Source organism: Astatotilapia calliptera, chromosome 4, assembly GCF_964374335.1.
Source record: "Astatotilapia calliptera chromosome 4, fAstCal68.1, whole genome shotgun sequence".
Classification (NCBI taxonomy): domain Eukaryota; kingdom Metazoa; phylum Chordata; class Actinopteri; order Cichliformes; family Cichlidae; genus Astatotilapia; species Astatotilapia calliptera.
In genome coordinates, this window is record NC_137425.1 from 20305274 (window position 1) to 20328134 (window position 22861).

Here is a 22861-nt window from a genome sequence, read left to right on the forward strand (position 1 = left end):
TCTGTCTTGCTTCTACTGGCTTTTATTTCACTTTAATTTTCTTTATTCCGGAACATACCTCCACCTCTCCAGCCTCCAGCCTGTCCTCAGTGTCCTGCACCACCCACACATACTTCCCTGGCACTCCTGACTTCCTCATGCAGTACCACAGTTCTTCTCTTGGCACCCTATATCATGTGCTTTCACTTTTAACCCACATCCATAGAGACAAAATGCCATTCCTTCTGACCTTCTCTGTACTTCTCCATCAACACTCAAAGCAAAAGTCGCATTTGTAGTGCTCTTTCTTGACATGGAGCTATACTGTTGCTCTAAATAACCTAGCTCCATCAACTCTTTTCCATAGCTTAATGGCATGGCTAATCAGCTTTATCCCTATTTAGTTATTACAGTTCTGTACTCACCATTGGTCTTGAATATCTGTACCAGTACACATCCATTCCTCAGACATCCTCTCACTTTCCAATATAGTGTTAAATAGTCTGGTTGTGGCATGTATAGCTATTCTTATGTAAATTATAAATCTTTCACCTTTACCTGTATAGTGAATACAATTCTCCTGTATATGACAATCTTGGGTTTTAAGTGCTAATAACTATCTGTTATATATAAGATATAGTGCAAACTTTATCAATGGTCCTTCTCCTGTTTATATAACCTTACTTCTTTGAAAGCCAGGCAAATTCCTGTATTTGTATGTTTGTGTGGGCGAGCCAGGTTTCAGCAGAAGCACAGTATTATAATAGCATTTTGCATAAGGCTTTTTAGGGGAAATGACAACATGAAACATATGAAGGTCTTTTTTTAGAGTAAATTCATTCGTTTCATTTTACCTTTGTTCATAACTTTGAATTATTTAACAGTAAAGTGTTTTAATTTGAAAGCTATAACCGGAGACTGTGTTTTTTCTTAATGTGAGTGACTTGACAGAGCTGATTGGGTTGTTTGCAGCAAAAGAGGAAGTTGCAATGGAGACCCTGAAACCTGCAAGCTAGCTTTATTCTTGAGCCGCCCTAAGCACCGAGAAGGGGAATGACAGGAACGGTCGCTGATAGCATTTTATAATTATTGTTGTTGCGGATTTGTAAACGTTTTTGTTTGTGCGTTTTTAAAGCCCGATTTGACTTTAGAAATCGAGACTGTCGTGTCCGGACACAGGAGCATGTCTGCGGTTGACAGTTAGCGAACGAAAATTATTCCTTCATCCTTCTAGAAAAGCTAACTGGCTAGCCATCCGCTGCAGCGTTAGCAACTGGGTAATTTAACATCAAAATGCCTGACACAAAACGCTAATTAAAGCTGCACACTTACGTGGTGTCGGCTAGATGCTGACAAAACTATATTTCTGTATTCAACCTAACGGTGGAATTAGCGTTGAGCTGCAATGCGGCTAGCCTCTGGGCTCGGCATAGCTAATTTAATGTCAAGTCTTTATGCCTGGTAGTCGAAAACCGCTTTATTCGAGCAAGGTTAAAAAAAATATATATATATATATATATATATACATTCAAAGCACAGTCAGCGAGGCCAGCCTTTGCTAGCTAGTTTTATGTAGATATCAGTTTAAGCAGTCGAGCTGAGCATGATGATAACCCTTTGCGGTTACGTTAGCCAGCAGTACCATAGCTAATGTTAGCCGCACGATTGGCTAACTGGGTAACTAATGTTGGCTTATTACTGTAATTAACCAGCGACTAAGTCAACTGAAGACAGCATCCGAGCCAGCTAAACATGGTAAGTATAATTTAAACTCTGGTATTTATCCAGTTGTTCATCTTTCTTCCTCCCTTCCTGCTGAGGGCTAACGCAATGGATAAGCTTAACTCTTTATTCTACTTCTGAATATAAAGATCTGTCATTAGTGAAGATAAATACATTAGCATACAACTGGCAGCGTATGGGGATACGTTGTATGCACTTATACCTGTATACCTTTTTTGTTATCTAACGGTTCTGAGGCCAGGTATTTCACAGGATGTGACAGCTCTTAAAGCCATTTTACGGCACAGGACGCCCATCTTGCAAAACCGAATATTTTGTTTGACTAGTGTTGAGTCTCGGCAAGTTGTGGCTTATTTGTGGAATTCAGACTTGCCTGGCATAGGGGCTAAAATCTCGATATGCTATCTTGCGTTCGGTAGGCAAGGCCCAACTTCATCCACATAAGAAAACAAGGGTAGTGCCAAACTATATTACGATTAAGCCTGTGCTGTTGCCTTTTATAACTAAGTGCTTTAACCAAACAGCAAGCTGGTGTAATAATTGGCTATAAGAACAAGATACTTGTATGCCAGTGTATTGTTCTCTTTACTATGTGTGAACATGTGTATGAGGACTCTCTTTCTGTATTTAAGCACGATTGAGTGGTTATACCACGATTGTACACAAAAAACAAAGGAATTCCTCTAAAGACTTAGTGATTCTATGCTCTATATGGTGATGGATCGCTCATGTTGTTTGTACTTTACTTTCTATTACCTATTAGGCTTCAGAGGAGGCATCGCTGCGCGCACTAGAGGGGCTGATGACGGAGTTCTTTCATAGCTGCACAACTAATGAGCGAAAAAGAGAAATCGGTAAGTAAGGTCTTGCAAAACAGTACACTTAAGAAGTATGACCATGATGCAGTATTTTAAGGTTCCCATCAGGCTGGTCTGAAATGGAAATGACACAGAGCAGTGTAAGAATGTGTAATTGAGGGTTAATGTGTCTACCCCATAATCATCCACAGTAATGTACAAACGTTTCATGCACGTTGACCACTCCTCCTCATTTCCTGTGTGATTACCTGTTTTTGCTCTTGAATAAATTCAAAATATCTACAGTAATTAAAGAAGAGCTAAAAATGTTTAATTAAATATGGAAAAAGGAACCTAATCAATGCATTTCTTGGTGAATGTTGGTCTGTCATTCATATCTGTGGATAGGTTGACCACAATGTGCTCATGTTGTGCGAGGCTAGTTGACTCTTAACTTTAAACATTTCTAATCGGTACCAGCCCTTGCTAATTGTTACCAGAAGTACTATACCATTTCTATACCATTTAAAATGTCTCATAGCACATGCATTAACTTTAAAATTGTTATGTGCTTTATTAAAGGGAAACCTTTGTAGAGCTCAGTTCTTGGTTTAAAAAAAAAAAAAGAAAGCTAAAGGAGCCTTTGTCTTTTGATGTAGATGAACGGTAGAGTTTCCTCTATGTGAAACTCTCTTGCCCTTATCCTTAAAATTCTTAAACGATAGTATATTTCTGCTTTGAATAGTCTGGATCTATAAATACAGAGATACTGTTGAGTGTCAGGATCATGTTTAAGGTGGTCTAAAATTGTTTTGTTTCTATAAAAAACATTAATCTTTTGCATTCTTGGTTTTTTAAATCCACTTCCTGTGTTGTGACGCATTACTTTCAGTCTGATTGCTAGCGAGGTGCTAGTATTGAACTACTTCTGTGAGAGCTCATGCTTACTTCCTTTTTTCTGCAGAAGAGCTGCTGAATAACTTTGCACAGCAGACTGGAGCGTGGCGCCATTGCATGTTCTTCCTCTCCAATACTCGGAATGAGTATGTAATGATGTACAGTCTCACAGTATTTGAAGTAAGTCCTGTAGGTGGAAGATGCATGTTCTCAGTTCAAAGTACTAGCAAGAGCTTTCTCTCTTCTTCTTTTTTTTCAACATTTTGTTTTCAGATAATTTTAGATACTTAATAAATGCATACTGCAAGAAGAGGCGTATGTTAACAAGAATGTATTTCATGGCCTTTTCCTGTTTCCTCATTTTTTATAATTCTGCAAGTGAAGTTAGTTAAAAGTGTAGCAAATTTACCACAGAATGAAAGAATGAGCATAAAGTGCCCTTTAAAAACTGCCTTTAACTTAAAATGTATATCTGAAATGCTTAATTTTTTTTAACCTCATTATATTATGTTTCAGACTAATCTTAAATGGATTACATCTTTTATTTAATATAAAACCTTTACTGAAGTATTCCCTTTCTTGCATATGACATCCTACTTTTATCCGTGGGTTGTGGGGTTGTTGTACAGCTGATTGGGACTTGTGCCTTAATTCAACATAATTTAGAACTGAAAACATCAGCCTTGACTTTCTCACTATCTGTGGTGTATGTTAGAGTTAAAACCAAGCTATGAGATTTAGAGAATTTCCTGCAAGCTGTGATTCAAGTCTAGTGAGAGCTGGAGGGGGTTGCAATTAAAAGAAGAGATAAAAATACCTTAGTTTCATTCAGGAGTCAAGAGCACTGAAACCTCTGATTCTTAAGTGAAAGCTGTTAGGAACTACAACATTTTACCAGTCTATCACTAGAGTGGCCACTATTCCTCACTAAACGGCTGAGAATTTTCCCAATACACCTGAACAACTCAGAACACGGAAGCAAAATCCTGTGGTCTGATCCATTTGTTCCTAATTGCCTGTCCAGTTTATGGCTGCAATGAGATGAAGCCTGTCCAAGCTTTCATAAGACAAGACGCAGGGTACACCCTGGACAGGTCGCTGGTTCGTGGAACACAAAAAGTGTGTTTTGCCACACTGTGTGGAGGGAACCAAAGACAGGCAGCTGTTAGTAGCAGCAGCATGATGGGATGGTGTTTTTCTTAGATGGTGGATGGTCAGGAAGGTCAGATCGATGCTGGAAAATGATGAGCAGCCCTGTTCAGTGAAAGCCTTTTTTCCAGAGTGTAGTTGGCTTTCAGGCTGGTGATTTATAAATGTAATTGAGCAAGAGGGGAAAGAGCAGTAGCTTTGGGAAACATAGCAGACCTGAAAATCCTGCGCACTGATGCTCCCCATCATTGGTTCAACAATAAAAATTCCTCCAATAACGAAAGAAATGTTTTAAAATGTAAAAGGCTTGCAGGATCTTCCCCAAGACGATTTGAGATACTATACCTGGCAAAGGTGCTTTACCCAAGTGAAGGGTCCTTCCAATAAATTGACAAATATTTTTCCTTGGTCATTGTGGAGTTCTGTGCACAGATTGGGTGGGGAAAAAATAATCCCTTATAAAATGGGCCTAAGACATTGTGGAAGTGCACTGCATATGTTTGTATAAATGTTTTTGTCATCTGTACACATGTTTTACAGTTGATTGCTAATTGTAATTTTCAGAACCTGGTAAACAAGATGTGGATTGGAGTTGCTTCCCAGGACAAGATGGAGATTCGCAGCTGTCTTCCCAAACTCCTCCTTGCTCAGCACAAATCTGTGCCCTATTTTATCCGTAATAAGCTTTGTAAAGTCATTGTAGACATTGGTCGCCAGGATTGGCCGATGTTCTACCACGATTTCTTTACAAACACCCTTCAGGTAAGGAGTAACCCTTGAAGCTGTTTTTCTGACCTGAGTGGTGTCTGTCATATTTTAGGCCTGTTTAGTGAACAAAATGACTTGGTTTGCAACAAAAGTTAGTGAGGGTGGTCTCTCAATATCAAACCACATCTTTGATACTGATGAAGTGTCAAAACTTGTCATTATCGGTACAGGGGAGGTCATCTTTATTGGTGGAAGGGTTAAGTAATGAAATGAAGCTGATGAAGACACAAAAGTTGCATTATAAAACCAGAGCTTCTGTTGCATGGAACATATATATGTTCTTGTGTAATTTGAAGTAGTCCTAAAAAATATCCCGTCTCTGTTCTTCCCTTCTGGTCACATTTATTCCAATTTCCTTTGAGGTTGTCTTTTGTTTTTCTTTTTTTTGTTGTTGTTGTGTTTTTAATCAATTTGCTGTACTTATGTCAGCATTTTAAGTTTGCACAAAGATGTTTTGAGGAAGTGGCACAGTCTTAAATAGAGAAGTTCAGTTATAATCCAAGAAAAATACATTTTTGTTTTAATCTCATGAAATATCTGAAATAAACCCAAATGATTTCTGCATTAAGTTGTTCATTCAGAGTGGTAAGCCACATGAACTAGAGCTTGATATCATCTTGTCTCGTGGTGTGTTTTGCTAATCAATGCCTCCTTAAACAGCCAAACTTAGTATGTGTAATGCATTTGTTCTGTAAAGGGAAATTACATTCAATAAAGGTCCTTTTGTTTTATTCTAAAACAGCTGTGTTAGGCTTTAAGTGTACACAACGAAATAACCTGATCTGTTAACCAACTTCTATAAAGTCTGTCAGCAGGCTTTTAACCAAACAGCTTGGAAAGTATTTTGGAGAATTAGGTAGGTCACTAGGTAGTTGATAAAATTAACTTTTTGAACTGTGTGTGTGTGTCCATCAATCTCCTGTCTATAGTTGATCCAGTCCCCGGCTCTGGCTCCACTGGGGTTGGTTATGTTAAAAACCACATCAGAAGAGCTTGCATGTCCTAGGGAAGACCTGAGTGTTGCCAGGAAAGAGGAGCTCCGCAAACTGCTGCTGGAGCAGGTGCCAACAGTGCTTGGACTGTTGACCGGTGAGGACAACCTTTAATGCTTTGTGAACTCTTAGTACTACTTAACAGGGGTCTCTCCCTGTCCCCCTGCAACAAATTAATATTTGTTTTGTTTTTTTGGAAGATTCAGAGGTGTCCCTATGTTCTAGCAAACAGACAGTTTCGCAACATTTTTGAGGGATCTTAATATGCCACGTTTCAAAGGATGGAAAGGACAGTAGTAAATGCAGGTGTACTGTTAAGAGTAAAGTACTACTATATAAAAAATATAATAAGGTTTGCTAACTTTATTTAGGATCAAACATGACAAATCAGACATCTTTCAGTATGTGTTAGTAACTGGGTACTTGTTTTCAGGAATTCTGGAGACATACTGGGACAAGCACAGTGTCATAGCTTCTACACCGCCTCCCTCACCCACCTCAGGGGAAAGCAGTGAGTGAATTGTCCCTTTCAATGGTTAAAATGGGAAAGACTTAAAATTGTGAAACAGGAGTTTGTTTCTTCTTTATTAACCATAACATTTTGTGTTTTTGAATCAGTGGAATTGCTGGGCAGCTTGTTTCAAGGTAGCCAGTACTCAAAACTGCTTTGTCAGCCCATGGCAGCATTGGACAATGAGAGTCATCAGCTCTGTTGCCTTGTTTTGGAGTGCTTGGCCCACCTGTTCAGCTGGATCCCTTTGTCTACAAGTATTACGCCCACCTTGTTGGCATCCATTTTCCATTTTGCACGATTTGGCTGTGATCTTCGGCCAAAGGCCAAGACAGACTCCTTCATTTCTTCCAACTCCTCCTCCTCAAATGGACAGCTTAATCCTGGGACAATGCCACCAACATCAAATGGAGGAGAGCTAAACGGACAGCAAAACGAGGCTAACAAGGTGGACCGGGCCCGGCTTGGTTTACTTGCCATGACCTGTGTCAATGAACTGGTGTCAAAGAACTGCGTGCCAATGGATTTTGAGGAGTACTTGCTGCGAATGTTCCAGCAGACCTTCTTTCTTCTTCAAAGGCTGACACGAGAAAATAATGCTCATACAATCAAGAGCCGCTTACAGGAACTTGATGAGAGGTATGGCTCAATTCTTAATTTGACCAGAGCATTGGTGCATGAGCAAACTCACTCTGTACAGCCATTTACTTACCCTATGACACAGGTATCAGCGGCATTCTCCCTCCATGTTATGTCATTGCCACTTACCAATTGGTATTTTGGTCGCACCCTACAATATGACACTATCACATAACTTTACTTGCAATAGTATTGCATTGGCCAATATTGTTATTTATTACCTTTTATTTATTACCTTTTTTCAACTTCATTATTGTCCTTTGTCAATACCCAATCAGGAAGAAGTTATCTTACTTTTTTATGAGATTGTCAGTCATACCAACACTGTCTCTAAAACCTGCCATAAAAGATGGGAGTCAGTCTGCAATTGAGTGGGGTCAAGTTGGCAATTATGTGCAATCTGTTTCTGATAATACAGCAATTAACTGTGATAAATCATTGAAAATCGTGTATCTGTTGTTGTTTTCATAGACAGAAAATTCCTAATTAACCTTTAAATTTGCATTTAGCAACCTTTGTGTTTCATGGTTTTTAACTAGAATGCAACCAGCTGGCAGCCAGAGTTGTTCTTATTGACATGGACTCAGACTGATGATAATATGTTGGCAGTCTGCACCACAAGTTTCAGATGGGTTGCAGAATATGAAGAGATTGAGTACAAAGACCAGTCAGCTATTTTAAGTTGTTTGTTTTTTTTGTTTTTTTTCCCTTTTTTGTCTGTCCTATTTTTATGTATTGATTTTTTTGGGGGGGTTTCTGCCATCCCTATTGGTCTTTGTTAAGAATGTTTCCTTTTGCAAATATCTATTAGTTTCTTATAGGGCTGTTCGATATAACGATGTATATCGGATGACGATATAAAAACATCTATCGTTTCATTTTACGCTATCGTTTGTTTCGTGGTGTCGCAAAATAAACTGTTTACGGTAATATTTTTTTCACCGTTTTGATGGTCACTGTAGTGGCTATATTAATTTCTTAAAGTTCTCTCTTTCTCTTATATTTAATATAACCACACTATGGACCGACAAGCGCCTGTTTTTATGCGTTGTGGTTAGCAACAACGACAGTAACAGCATTCCGTGTCCGTTTGTTTATGTTCCACAAATCTTTCACAATAAAGCTCAAGATCCTGTTGAGACTTTTCAAAATAAACTGAATCACGTGAAAGAGCTTTAAAAAAAAAAGAGCCGTCAGGTGCTAAAAAATAAACCTTAGACTCAAACGTTAGAACAGGCTTTTCCCCGCAGCACGCCATGTAATAAATACTCACAAAGAAAACGGCAGCCTTTACAACTTATGTCTAAAAATGTATCGTTTCATACATCGGTTAAAACACTCGACTCCAGCTACATGACGCGCAGCTGGAAACACTTCCCGCAAGTCGAGCTGCCCGAGATTCACAGAATTTACAGAAAATGTTACATTTTTGTGATTTATATCATTATCGGGACGATAGAATTCTTATATCGGGATATGAGATTTTGGTCATATCGCACAGCCCTAGTTTCTTATGTAATATATATATTTATTTAAATAGGCTGCTTGCAGGATGATAAGTTGTATATATTTTATTTTGAAGATTATACTAGATGTAGTCATTTTTACCTGTGTCTCTTTCATTAAGCTTTTTTAAGACACATCTGTGACATTGTAAATTTTCATGAGTGGTCAGACACATGCGCCACATTGTTATGCCCTTAAACATTGCATCTGCAGGATTATGAAACATTATGATCAAGTTACATGCTGCACTTAATCTGATAAGTAATAATATTGTTGACCATTTAGACCAAATATATTTTGTATTTAATATTTCATGTTTTAAATGTAAGATGTATGTCCCGACTTTTTGCTTCAGTTATTCCTTTCTTATCTTGCAGTTACCTGGAAAAGTTTACAGACTTCCTGCGTCTGTTTGTCAGTGTTCACTTGAGGCGAATTGAGTCAAGTCCTCAGTTTCCTATTGTAGAGTTTCTTGCCCTGCTTTTCAAGTACACTTTCAACCAGGTAATGATTACCTTTTCCACGTTCATGCAATGCAGCTAAAGATTCTATGTAAACTTCCTTCTCATGCACATTTTTTTTTTTTTTTTAAGCCCACCCATGAAGGCTATTTTGCCTGTTTGGACATTTGGAGTGTGTTTTTGGATTTTTTAACAACGAAAATCAAAAGCAGGCTACCAGACAGAGAAAGTGTCCTGAATAGGTAAGACGCTCAAGAGATATTTACAGAAACACTCAAAGAACTAAAGTTGATTTAATGATTTCCTATTTTGTCATTCATTCTTGAGTGTGAAGTTGCTGTTGTGTAATGTATTCATGTGCCAACTGGGCAGGTACAAAGATGCCTTAGGTCTTCTGTTAAGGGAAGTTCTGAATCGCATACAGTTCAGATGCAATCAAGCCCAGTTAGAAGAGCTGGACGACGAGACTCTGGATGATGATGTAAGAACATTTAATAATGTAAAATTATTACAAATATCATCTGCACTGTTTCATATTATCTGTCTATCTTGTAGCCACATGAAGCATTAAATTTGCTTTAAGCATAAGTACAGACTAAAGAAATGGTTTTATCTTCAGTGTCTGACTACTCTGCTTCGTTTTGTAACCATAGCAACAGACTGAGTGGCAAAGGTACCTGCGTCAGAGTCTGGAGGTGGTTGCCAAGGTGATGGAGCTGCTCCCATCCTATGCATTCTCTACTTTGGTAAGAAATCACTGTTGGTGTCACCTTTTGTATTTTGTAAGGCAGTTTAGAGACGTTTTAAATAGACCAGATCAGAGCTTTATTATTTTTAGATTTGGAAAATCTAGTAGCAGAAATGCTCATAACCTCATGATGACCCATTTATCAGCACAGTGTAGTTTCCTTAAACAGTGAAATCACTTGACAATGATGGCATGAAGTATTTTCTGTTCTGCATTGTAAATTTTGTTGTAAAGGAGTACATTAATAGGTTAAACTGTCATCAAATACACACCAAGGTGTCTTAAGCCTCATTAGTACCTGCTCGGATTGACTCGCCATGGTTTTCAGGGTTTTCCATTAGGTCATAATGTAGTAGTGTAATAGTGTCATAATAGTACCTAAAATGTGACGTTGTCAGACTGCATGCCACCGATTGGCTGGTAGCAGCATCACTCGATGAGTCATGAGAATATCTCATTCACGAAAACCAATACCACCATCATTTCAAAGAAGATAATTGTGGCTTTATTATACTTATTTATAACTCTTTTTATAAAACTGAATTAAATTTTATTTTGAACTTGCTGCCTTAAAATTGAGTAGGTCTTTTAGTAATGATTTAAGTTGCCTGTGAGTTCTGAGGTTATAATAATGTGGGGGTGTTAGTACATGTAACAATTTCCTCCTTATTCTTCTTTTTGCTCTAAAGTTTCCAGTTCTTCAAGAAAATTTGGACGTATACCTCGGTTTACAGCAGTTTATTGTGACTACTGGCACAAGTAAGTACAATTTATTGATGGGGGAAAAAACATTGCTTTTATGTCGACTCAAAAATGACATCACTTCTGTAGATTAAAATATTAGATCGATCCTGTAACATTTGTTTTCTTGTCTCTTTGTTGTTTTTATCTAGGTCGACGGCTAAATATCACTGCTGAGAACGACTGTCGCCGACTTCACTGTTCTCTCAGGGACCTCAGCTCCCTACTTCAGGCTGTTGGACGCTTGGCTGAGTATTTCATTGGAGATATTTTTGCTGCACGTTTCAGTGACGCCCTGGCTGTGGTAGAGAGGTAAGCGTGTATTACAAATCAAGGTCAACATAGCCAGACTTTGTTTGCTTTTAGTTGGTTCAACAAAACCTCAAACTCCAGTTTGAGTTAATGATTATCAACTTTCTGTTAAGCTTGGCTTTCTGCTTCAGATTCTGTGCACGCTCAGATTAAAAAGGGTGATTTAACACATCATATTACACTTCTTCAGCAAAAAAAAAAAGAAGTTCCCTTTTAGTTCTGCTTACTCCAATCAGAGATGTTATCAATCAAGATGATTAAAAATGTATAAAGAACATAAATAATATAACAGTACAATGAATCAGTGTTGCGAATAAGACGATAGATCCACCTTAAACTGGATACATTTAAATATTAAAGGGTTTAAAGAAAGCTTTAATGCGTTATAGCTTAACTAGCAAAAGTTCATATGTAGCCTCCTAACTTTAATCTTTCTTCATAGCAAACCCCTCCGAATCCTATGTTTGTATTTAAAAATGTACGCTGTTAGTGTTGCAGACTTTTGTCGCCAGCATTACAAAATCTTATCTTGACATTGCCTTCTCTTTTTTGTGTGTGTGATTTATTTAAGTTGCTCTTTGGTTGTATGAATTCTGAGTTCTTCATATTTTAACTGATGGTTTTAAGGAATGAGTAAAATATCAAAAAGGAACATTTGCCTCTTTTTTAAGATTGGTGGAAGTGACTTGTTATGGCTCCCAGACCAGCCTCTATGACCTGGAGACTGCTGTGCCTTCTGTGCTCAAACCAGACCTCATTGATGTGTGAGTATCATGTTTAAAGGAACATTGAACAGTAAAATTTTATATGTGATCAAACCATTAGAAATGAAAGACTCATGGAGTCAAAGACAGTGTCATGCAAAAGAGAACAGGGAGCTGAGCGTGTGAATAGCTATCGGGTTTGTGTGAAATGTTGTGGACACTGGACAGCCGCCCTTGCTGCACAGTTGCCTTGCATTCAGAGCAACCTCATGTTTTACATAATAAAATGACAGAATATTTTTACTCTGGCTTCAGTGTTTTATGTTCAGAAGATATGAGTTTTTGTGTGCCAAATACAATTAATGCTACCACGAACATGGCTTTAGACATGTCAAAGTTACACAAATTAGCAAATTAGGTAAGCAGTATAAGTAAGAAATGTGTTTTAACTCTGTGTGCGTATGTGGTTTCATTTGTTACAGACATGCACAGGCTCTTGCTGCTTTGCAAGCTTATTCTCACTGGCTTGCACAGTTTTACAGTGAAGTCCACAGTCAAAACCAGAGCCAGTTCATCAACCTCATTAAGTCTGCCATCGACGCCAGTAGCCCGCTCATCACAACCAAGGTAGCTTCAATGTCAAGCATATTACAAATCCAGCCTTAACTAATCAGCTATTTATATTTAGAAAATTTTTTTAGAAAGAATTTGTGCAGAATCTTTGACTTAAGTAAACCTGTGTTTATAAGAAACTGCATGTCACAGACACAGTAAGTTTCATGTTGCAACAGTGGTTTAAAAATTAAGGAAGAAGTATAATTTAGAAACTGTTAACCAAAGCTTGAAACATGCAGTCCATGTTCACAGTTTTTATATATCAGAATCATCAGAATCAGAATACTTTATTGATCCCTGGGGGAAATTATTTTTTGTTACAGTGCTCCATTTTAAACCAACATTAAGACAAGACAGACAATACACTAACTAAGAATAGTACAATATATACATATATATACATACATACATAAGTCACTCATAAATAAATATTTGGAAAAGAAACATGTGTAGTTGTAGCAGCAAACAGTGTGTTAAGTGGATGCGTTGTACAGGGAGATGGCCACAGGCAGGAATGATTTCCTGTGTCGTTCAGTGGTGCTTTTCGGTAATCTCAGTCTCTCACTGAACGAGCTCCTGTGACTGACCAACATGTCATGGAGTGGGTGGGAGGTGTTATCCAACATTGTCTTTATCTTGGACAGCATCCGCCTCTCCGACACCACCTTGAGGGAGTCCAGCTCCATCCCCACAACATTGCTGGCCTTACGGATTAGTTTATTAAGTCTGTTGGCATCTGCGACCCTCAGCCTGCTCCCCCAGCATGCAACAGCATAGAGGATCGCACTGGCCACAACAGACTCATAGAAAATCCTCAGCATTTTCTGGCAGATGTTGAAGGACCTCAGTCGCCTCAAAAAATAGAGACGACTCTGGCCCTTCCTGTAAAGTGCTGTGGTGTTTTTAGCCCAGTCCAGTTTATTGTCAATGTGTACTCCAAGGTATTTATAGTCCTCCACAATGTCAACACTGACCCCCTGAATTGAAACAGGGGTCAAGTGTTTCCTGGTCTTCCTGAAGTCCACGATCAGTTCCTTGGTCTTTGCCACGTTGAGCTGCAGATGATTCTGCTCACACCACGTAACAAAGGAGTCGACCACAGCCCGGTACTCTGTCTCATCATCCCTGCTGATGCATCCAACCACCGCAGAGTCATCAGAAAACTTCTGAAGATGGCATGTCTCTGTGCAGTGGCTGAAGTCTGTGGTGTAGAGGGTGAAGAGGAAGGGGGAGAGGACAGTCCCCTGTGGTGCCCCTGTGTTGCTGATCACCTTGTCAGACACACACTGTGGGAGACGTACATATTGTGGTCTTCCTGTCAGGTAATCAACAATCCAGGACACCAGAGAAGCATCCACCTGCATCGCTGCTAACTTATCACCCAGGAGGGTCGGCCTGATGGTGTTGAAAGCACTGGAAAAGTCAAAAAACATGACCCTCACAGTGATCCAGATGGGTGTAGACACGATTGAGCAGGTAGATGATGGCGTCCTCAGTTCCGAGACGAGGCTGATAAGCGAACTGAAGGGGATCCAGGTGTGGTCTTACTATGGGTCGCAGCTGGTCCAGGATGAGCCTTTCCAGGGTCTTCATGATGTGGGAGGTCAATGCCACGGGCCTGTAATCCTGGGGGCCACTGGGACGTGGCGTCTTTGGTACAGGGACGAGGCATGATGTCTTTAAGCTGATCTGAAACATCTGATCCATACAGTTTATCTTGCCCTAGCTTGTATTTATAACAAAATGTTGCAAATTTAAAAAGCTATAAAATATATTTTTCCACTTCTAGTCTGTTTAAAAATTTTTACACTTAAATGTTCAGGTACCTGAAAAGTTGATGCTGTCAGCGTGCCATCTGATGGTCTCCATAACCTCTACAGTGAGGCCTGTGTTCTTGGTCACTTTGCCAGCTGTTCAAAACATCTTCAACCTGATTACTACACAAAATCAGACACGCAGACTTCCCCAGGAGGTAAATAGTGTACTTTTATTTTCCATCAATCATTATATAGTATCACGTTTCAATCACAGCATAACAATGTGAATATGTACATTTGTTTAAAATTTTGTCGCCAATTTAAATTTTCTGTGTGACCTTGAACATGAAGTAAATGAAGTAATCTTCTCGTACAGGCTCACATGTTGGTGTGTAGGGCTTTATCCAATATGCTGCTGCTTCCTTGGCCAAATTTACCAGAGAGTGAACAACAGTGGCAGACACGCTCAAGCAACCACGCCAGCCTGCTGGCTGCGCTCACTCGAGAATATCGTATCTTAAGAGGCACAGTGAACATTACTTCACGGCAGCCTGGCCTGAATGACAGTCAGTATTTACTTAGGTTTCGTAACTCCTTATCTCTTTTAATTTTATTATGCTGAGTCACTTTTTGTCCACCTAATTATGTTTTCTCTCGTGTAGTCAAAGCAGTCATACAGCAGACTCTGCCTGTGCTCAGAGACGTAGTGGACAGTGTCTCCAGTGAATCCACCAAGTCACGTCAGATCTGTTATCAGAGTCTTCAGGAGTCTGTCCAAGTGTCCCTCACCCATTTTCCAGTGTTTATTCAGCAGCCAGGTCAGTTTAATATCTGTGGTTTGGGTCATTCTCAGTCTTAATGCCACAGCACATTCACAAGTTTTTGAACTTTTTCCTTCCAAACACCTTTTAATCAGCATATGGTGCTAAGATGCAGTATTTCCTTCTTTTTTGTTTTTACAGATTAATTTGTATTCTACTGCTGACACTAATTTTCTATAAAATATGTTCATTTCACCACATGATAGCCAACAGCCAGTACTGAGATTAAAAACACAGTCCAAATCAAAAATGGACTTTAATTAAGCTTGTGGCTTTTTTTTTCATGGTTTTGATCGCCTTTTTAAATTTAAATACTTAATCTAAAATATTTATGATGATTTCAAACATAATTACAAAATTAAGAAATCTTTTATACATTCACTCAGGCTATTATCTCAACCCAGCCCATCTTTAATGGGAGAAGTCCCATAATTGTGACACAAACGCAACACAACAATGGATGACATCAAGGCGATGGTATGCCTGCTGCTAAAGCTGGGCAGACACTGTGCGATATTTTTTATTTTATTTATTTATTTATTTATTTATTTTATTTTATTTTTTTCAGTCGCGTTATTCAGCTTCTGCTCAAACTGCACAATTGACTCGCAGGGGTTAGAAGTTCGTAGGTCACGATGCAGGGTCTCGCACTATACGGCCCGATGCTCTGATGCGACCCGAGTGCTCACACTGTGCGTCCATAAAATGAAGGTTATAACAGAAATTCTGTCGCTCGCTCTCTCTCTTTGTCTTTCACTCACACAGACACGCACACCACCACCATCAACTTTGCTAAATTGCTAATGAAAAACATTGATCCGGCAGCTGTGATTGAGCAGCAGTGTAGATCCAACTGTTACACCCTGGCCTGGGCAACCGGCGTGCAACACAGGAAAAATAAAAATAAGGGAAAAAGGCCCCCAAGCTCACTGCTCTTAAGGAGGGCGAACCCATAAAAAAAGACTAATACGGGCTTACACAAAAAAAAAAAATCCCAAACGAAAGTATCGACAGCTATTTTCTTTAAAGCAAAATACGATATTTATTTACATCAAAACACCAAACTATTTACAATGAGGGGAAGGTCGCGACTATGACACACTGAAACACAGGGTTTAAATACCTAGAGGGAGTAATCAGGAAATGGACAACAAGAGGGAAACACAGCTGGGGCAACTCAGAACTGACGAGACAGGGAAACGTAAACTGAACACACTAAGATAACACAGACTTTCAAAGTAAAACAGGAAACACATAACAGTCACGCCAAAACAAAACGCCTAAAACAATACACTGCCAAACCCCAAATCGTAACACAACTATTTTCACGGTTGTTGTGGTCGTGATAATTTTGTGAGGCCACATCGAAAAGGCTCGGATGAGCTTGCCATAGTTCTACAAGTTGTGCCTCCATCGCTTGTGTCCAGATCACACACTGCACTGCTGGGCTACTCCGTCTTTTTCGCTGACATTTGTGTTTGCACGTGCGCAGTGTGAGAAGCTGCGGTGACACCCTCACGACCAAGCGATTGATGATCAGGAGCTGGTCGTGAGGTGTTAATCGCTTCTCGTTACCCCACGTGTACTACACAATGCACAACACACGATGAAGGTCAAAATCAGGCCGATCGCCAAAAAGGTCGCACGACTCAAAAATCTGCTCAAAATGGGCCAAAAATCGCACAGTGTAAACCCAGCATAAGGAGTCACTCTCGTGACTCGGCAACATCACTCCCTGGCCAGTCAGTGGCATGCAGGCTGTTGACGTCACATTTTCTAATCAAGTCAACTCCCTTAGCACCTCGGCTGAGTAAGTACTGAAAAAGTACCAGGCACCTACCATCTAATGGAAAACCCTAATAACTAAGTCGAGCCGAGTAGGCACTAGTGGAAAAAAAGGCTTTGGTGGCCACAGCATAGACTTTTGTTGTCACTGATCTAGAATTTCAGCTTGATTCACTCACATATATTTAAAGTCCACAGTAAAGCTGATTACTATGAATACTGCAGAAGATGTTTTATCTAACTTTAACCACTGCATGCAAGATAATTTCATGTAACACCATACCAGATCCACATGTTAGGTAATCGCTTCAGTTTTGTTAATTGTCACTTCTCTTTCGTAGATGTGACAGATGAGATGTTGGCCTTCTTCTTGACGTTGTTCCAGGCGTTACGAGTCCAGATGGGTGTTGCTTTCACAGGACAGATCATCCACACATTTCTTAGCATGTTCACCAGGTTAAAAAAAGCTTCTAGCTCAAGACGTCATGTCAAACAATAGCCACCTGTTGCAGTCACATTTATCTTACGTCATCTTAACACTGAGTAACTTCTGTTGTTTTCATTTGCTCTAGGGAGCAGCTGGCAGCCAGTATTTTGCATGAGGGCAGTGCAGGGTGTAGGGTGGTGCAGAAGTTCCTGAAAATCCTACAGGTGGTGGTGCAAGAGCCCGGTCAAGCTTTTAAGCCCTTCCTACCCAGCATCCTTTCTTTGTGCATGGAGCAGGTCTACCCAGTTGTGGCAGAGGTCAGTTGCATCACTGTTTTGTTTGACTTGTGGGTATGCTCTAAAATGTCATCTGTGATATCACTTCTTTTTTAAGAAATTACACATACTGTACCTTACTAAAATATGAATGGATGAATCTCTGGTTTGTTTGACAGCGATCCTCTCCAGACATCAAGGCCGAGATGTTTGAGTTGCTATACCAAATACTTCACCAAAACTGGAGGTACTTCTTTAAAACTTCAGTCTTAACAAGTGTCCAAAGAGGAGATTCAGAAGACACAATGGAAAATGAAGCCCAGTTCACAGCTGCCATGCAGGTGCGTTCATGCATATAGAACAGCCCTAATCCTTGTAATGTGACGTTTAAAGAACTTATAATTGTAATGTCAGCTGTAGGAGAGGTGATTATTGATATTGTTGAATCTCGTCCCACTAAATTTCCTGACGTGTGCTGATATTTTCCAGGCTTTTGGACAGTCTTTCCTGCAGCCTGATATCCACATTTTCAAGCAGAATCTGTGCTATCTGGAGTCTCTCAACAGCAAGCACAAGTTATACCACAGAGTGAGTTCAACTTTGTCAGGATCGTTGATTTTTAGGAGCAAGGGCATAAACAAACCCGTTCTCTTTAAGTAGTCTGCCACAGTCTCAGGTTTTTAATGGTGCACCGATTTCACTTTTTGTGTATCTGCAAGTGCAGCATATTCATAATAATGTTAAACTAACTGTTAGAGCCATCAGTGTAAGTTCAGCTTTAGAATTGAAACTAGTGGTCTAAATACAATTTATTGGACTTGATACTGGACAGTAATTATTGCTGCTAGTCAAATGATCTATACAGTGGATACAAAAACATTGCAGATTCTACCTTCGGCCAAATAAGAGATTATACGTAACTAATGAAATGTGGCTCCTTATTTAACATGTAACATCCTGTTAATTCCAAAAGGTGGAACTAGTGCGCTCTATTTTTGTTTCTGTTTTAGATGTTAATAGTATGACAGTAATTTTTTTGGATCACAGTTTCTAATTTACAGAAATCTTAAGCCAAACCAACTGGCATTCCTTCTAACTAGTTAGTGTGACTCTAATAATAAGTAGGTTTAAATTAATTTAATGTATTTATTTTGATTATCTGTAATTAAAGCAGCAGTGAATGGGTCCCAACATCACAATTCTTGCACAGTGAAACTAAGGCAGCACACATTTCCCTCGTCCACATGTGTGAATTCTATAACACATACTAACGTTACTCTCATTTTCATTTTCGTTTTTTTTTTGTGTGTGTGTGTGTTTGTGGGTCTTTCAGAAGCTTTTCCGGACCTCAATGCTCTTCCACTTCATCAATGTGCTGCTGCAAGTCCTTCTCCACAAAAGTCACGACCTTCTTCAGGAGGAAATCACCCTCGCCATTTACAACATGGCCTCTGTTGACTTCGATGCCTTTTATTCGGCCTTCATGCCGGAATTCCTCAATGGCTGCCACGGTGTGGACAGCAGCCAACGAGCTGTTCTCGCACGTAATTTCAAGCTGGAACAGGTAAGTTCAGTGGCACTTTCTAAAAAAAAAATGCTGCACGTGTTGTTCTGTGGGCTTGCAAGTTATTGTCCCCCAATAGGTTAATATGGGTAAATATATCTCAGGGGCTGTTGGCACACACAGGAATTTCCACTTGTTGCACAAATAATTTGGCAACAATACTTAGATTGCTCCAACAGCTGTACATAGAAATCAAATTAGTCTTTTTTTTTTTTCTTTAGAACTGTAATAGCTTATCTGCTATTTGCTGCTACCCCATCTCCTTGCATTCTGTTAAACTTTGGCTGCACAGTAAATAATTAGTTAACATTATAAAAACACGCAGGTGTTTTAATTTGTCTGATAAGACCACTCCTCTGGACTGTTTTTGTTTTTTGTTTTGTTTTTTGGGTTGTTTTTCATGTGTGGATGTGCATAAATGACATTTTTCAGAGTTTCTGGTTGTGCAGGCAAAACTACTCCCTTATTTTTCTTCGAACTTACATGAGTTTGTAGCCCTCACATCAGTCACAGTGAACATCCGCCAACCTCTAAGTCTAACAAAGTAAATAAACACCCTTCGTGCTGCTGTATATTAATGTTGACATACTAGGTATAATGAGAGCCACCATAGTGGAGCCAGCCAACTTCCTGTTCATCCATTTCTACAAAAATTAGCTGAAGGTAGGGAAGCCAGTTCAGTCTGTGCGTGCATTTACCTAATGTCTGCTGATTGGTCTATTTAAACAAGACGTAGCCACTTGATGGCACCAGTTTCCACACATTAATTAAAAGCTAATAATCTTTAACTGTGTGTATAAGAAATAGCTTGTTGTGGTGGTCTCTGTGATGATGCACACTCTCAGCCTGCTGCTGCTATTTCATGCTTGAAATGGAATATTAATTCTGGACTACAGTATTCCCGCGCCACATTATGGTTCACCTTTCGTGGGCTCACTACATCAGTCTGTAAATTTATGTCACTCAAATTTAGCAGAATTTCACTTACTGTGTAAATCAAGGGAATACTGTATTTCAGCACCTCGTGTGAAACGAGGTGGTTTAGGGGGTGGGAGTTGTTGAGGTTTTGGGGAAAACCTATATATTATAGCTTCACTATTCTATCAGTCATGGCTGTATCTATTTACTGGACATGTTTTTGTGCATTTCTTTCATAAATTAATATTAGTGTCTGTTCCTTCTCCTCTTTCCTAAGGACCTGCCTTCGTTCACTCAAAGCGTTCAGCGGCTGGTGAACGATCTTCGCTACTACAGACTGTGCAACAGCAGCCTGCCCACTGGCACCATCAAGCTATAGCACGATGACTGTTTGAACCACTCCACATACCGTCAGGACTGCCTGTGCTGACCACTTTCCCCGACACTCCTCCAATTCAGCTGTGCTCCACCTTTTCAAAGTAATAGGATGGAGCAACACACATTGTTCGGTTAGGTAATTGGAGGTTGAGGATGCTGCTGATGTTTTTATTTGATTTCTACTGTAGAAGGTTGGCACATTATTATTTTTAAGGCAGTGCCCTCCTTGTGAATTGCCAATGAGTTTGGTGAGAAATGTAAACCTGGTCTGCATTTGGCTTTTGCCCAGACCTGGAGCAGTCTGAGCCAGGCCTTCTTTCCCACGCCTCTGCAACAAAGCTGGGCTGGGACAGAGCACTTTCAACTCATTTTGAGTTTTGTTTTAGTTTTCTTTAATGTCTGCTTTTATTCATTTTGCCTTTTTAATCTCCAAAGGAGAGAGACTCTCAACTTAAGATCTTTCATATCATTCCATTCTGAAAAGAGAAAACCTGCTTGAATAATAAAGTGCTTTTTTAATAAAACCTTTGGCTGGTCTCTGTGCCCTCTGCTGGTCATCTTATAGTATTCATAATGAGAATTTTTTTTATTAGAGATTATGTTTTCCTTTATTTCACTACAGTCATCTACTGTAGAATATGTTTTAGACTTTTTATTTATTTTTTGTTTATTTGTAATTGTCAGGGACCAAGCAGTAAAGCATAAAGGACACAGGTGGTTTTAATTCAACAAAGGGGTTTTATTGACCCAAAAATATGAAAACATATTTAACAAAGCCAAAACTTAAACAGGCAGACCAATAAAAGAGGTCAACTCAATAGACTAAACTCAAGATAATAATTAACAAAACCTCAAACAAACCTATGATAAACTGACCTGCTGAAATGACACACAGGGGAACTTAAATACCGGTTTAGCTAAACCAAATGACACACACGGGGGAAAACAAGATGGCTGCCATATAACCAACTAATACAAAACACTGAAACAAACATGAAACACCCCCCAGGCAATGAAGCATGTGGTGCAATCCAATTAGGCTGTCAGTGGTACTTCAGGTCTGGCAGCCCTTTGCCACACCTTTTGCCAGACAGGAGAAGCCAACCCCCAGGTAACTCAAACAAAGAAAGATGTATTAATATAACATAAAACAGAACTTTGACCTTGCAAGGTTAATATGTGTGCACGCCATATAAACATTGGAAGGTGTGATGGAAAAATAAATACATTTAATAAAGAAACAATATTGAACAATAAATAGAATATTTTAAAGTAGTGACTGTAAATTAAACTAAAGTGAATCAACAGGTGGTGAGGTGTGGAGCTTACCATGTGTGGCATGCCATGACAGTAATATGCAAAAAATGTTCCCTTTCTGATCCACTGGATCAGGCAGAACATGTCTTAACTCTAAGAAAAAAACCAACAGAAGCCTTGAAACATGACATCACATAAAATCAATCACATGACAAATATGTGCAGACTCACATGTACAAGGTGGAAAAGAACAATGGTGCATTTTCATAAATTATGAAAAGATGTCACAAACTCAAGCAGCAAAGACATGGCTCTAATGTTGTCTGGCTTTGTGTATCCTAAGCTTACATTAAATGTGACTGCTTAGTGGACTCTGTCAAGTGCACTCAGTTTGATAAGAGAGGATTTTGGTTACAAAATTTCACCTTGATGCTGATTAGTACCGTGCAGTCTAGTCAGCGTCAAGCCTAGACTGCAAAAAAGATGATTCTTAGGAAAATTTAAAGGGAGCAGCAGTTTATTGAAAAATCTGCAAATATAAATCCACATATAAGGGAATTTTAACAAAACTGAAGTCAATATGACCAACTTTATACGTCTGCACTGTCTGTATTGGCGTGGCTGTATGTCAGGTGGCAGAGCAGGTCAGCTACTGGAAGGTTGGTGGTTCTGCTCCAGTCAGGATACTAACCCCATGTTGCTCTCCGATGCATCTATCGGAGTGTGAAAGTGTCTGGATGTTAGATACGGAGCACTTAACACTTTAGAAAAAAAGTGATTGGGTGAATGAATTTGTTGTATAAAGTGCTTTAAGTCCTCAGAGTAGAAAAGCGCTATATAAGAACCAGTTCATTTACCATGAACTCTCTTAGTCACGCTGTCTTGTAATGTACCTAATTAGTCTTCAGGAATAGTTCTCTTCAGGCTTCTTGAAGCACGTTCAAAGCTCTTCTCTGGATGTTGGCTGCATTTTTCCTGTCCTTTTTCAACATGATGCCACGCTGCTTCAGTAATGTTGCAGTCTGGGCTCTGGAGAGGCCGATCCATGTCTCATCTAAGTGCTCCATTTTGTGTTTTTCTATCCAGGTATGATTTTGCTACACTCCTTTGTGATCAT

General features: G+C 39.4%; 1 protein-coding gene across 2 annotated transcripts; it reads left to right on the top strand.

The window, feature by feature from the left end:
* The first annotated feature begins 928 nt into the window (after positions 1 to 928).
* xpo6 (exportin 6) lies at positions 929 to 21011 on the top strand. 2 transcript variants are annotated; one of them, XM_026165324.2, is made up of 25 exons: positions 1000 to 1256; positions 1692 to 1734; positions 2486 to 2576; positions 3484 to 3596; positions 5130 to 5327; positions 6263 to 6422; positions 6759 to 6836; positions 6944 to 7475; positions 9359 to 9485; positions 9575 to 9684; positions 9815 to 9923; positions 10096 to 10188; positions 10880 to 10949; positions 11084 to 11243; positions 11915 to 12007; positions 12430 to 12574; positions 14385 to 14534; positions 14696 to 14885; positions 14982 to 15137; positions 17267 to 17381; positions 17498 to 17669; positions 17807 to 17968; positions 18117 to 18215; positions 18961 to 19191; positions 20387 to 21011. In XM_026165324.2, the coding sequence occupies exons 2-25, from the start codon at positions 1732 to 1734 to the stop codon at positions 20486 to 20488; spliced, it is 3459 nt and encodes a 1152-aa protein (XP_026021109.2). In that variant the 5' UTR covers positions 1000 to 1256; positions 1692 to 1731; the 3' UTR covers positions 20489 to 21011. The 2 variants fall into 2 exon arrangements, with proteins under 2 accessions (XP_080156503.1, XP_026021109.2); XM_080300377.1 differs by having other exon boundaries at positions 929 to 1734.
* Positions 21012 to 22861: the final 1850 nt, after the last annotated feature.

What these genes read in the sequence shown, in the direction of transcription:
- xpo6 (XM_080300377.1), top strand. An exon ending in CCTATGCATTCTCTACTTTG is followed by an intron (nt 10,189 to 10,879) that starts GTAAGAAATCAC and finishes TTTGCTCTAAAG; the next exon opens with TTTCCAGTTCTTCAAGAAAA. An exon ending in AGTTCACAGCTGCCATGCAG is followed by an intron (nt 17,969 to 18,116) that starts GTGCGTTCATGC and finishes GATATTTTCCAG; the next exon opens with GCTTTTGGACAGTCTTTCCT.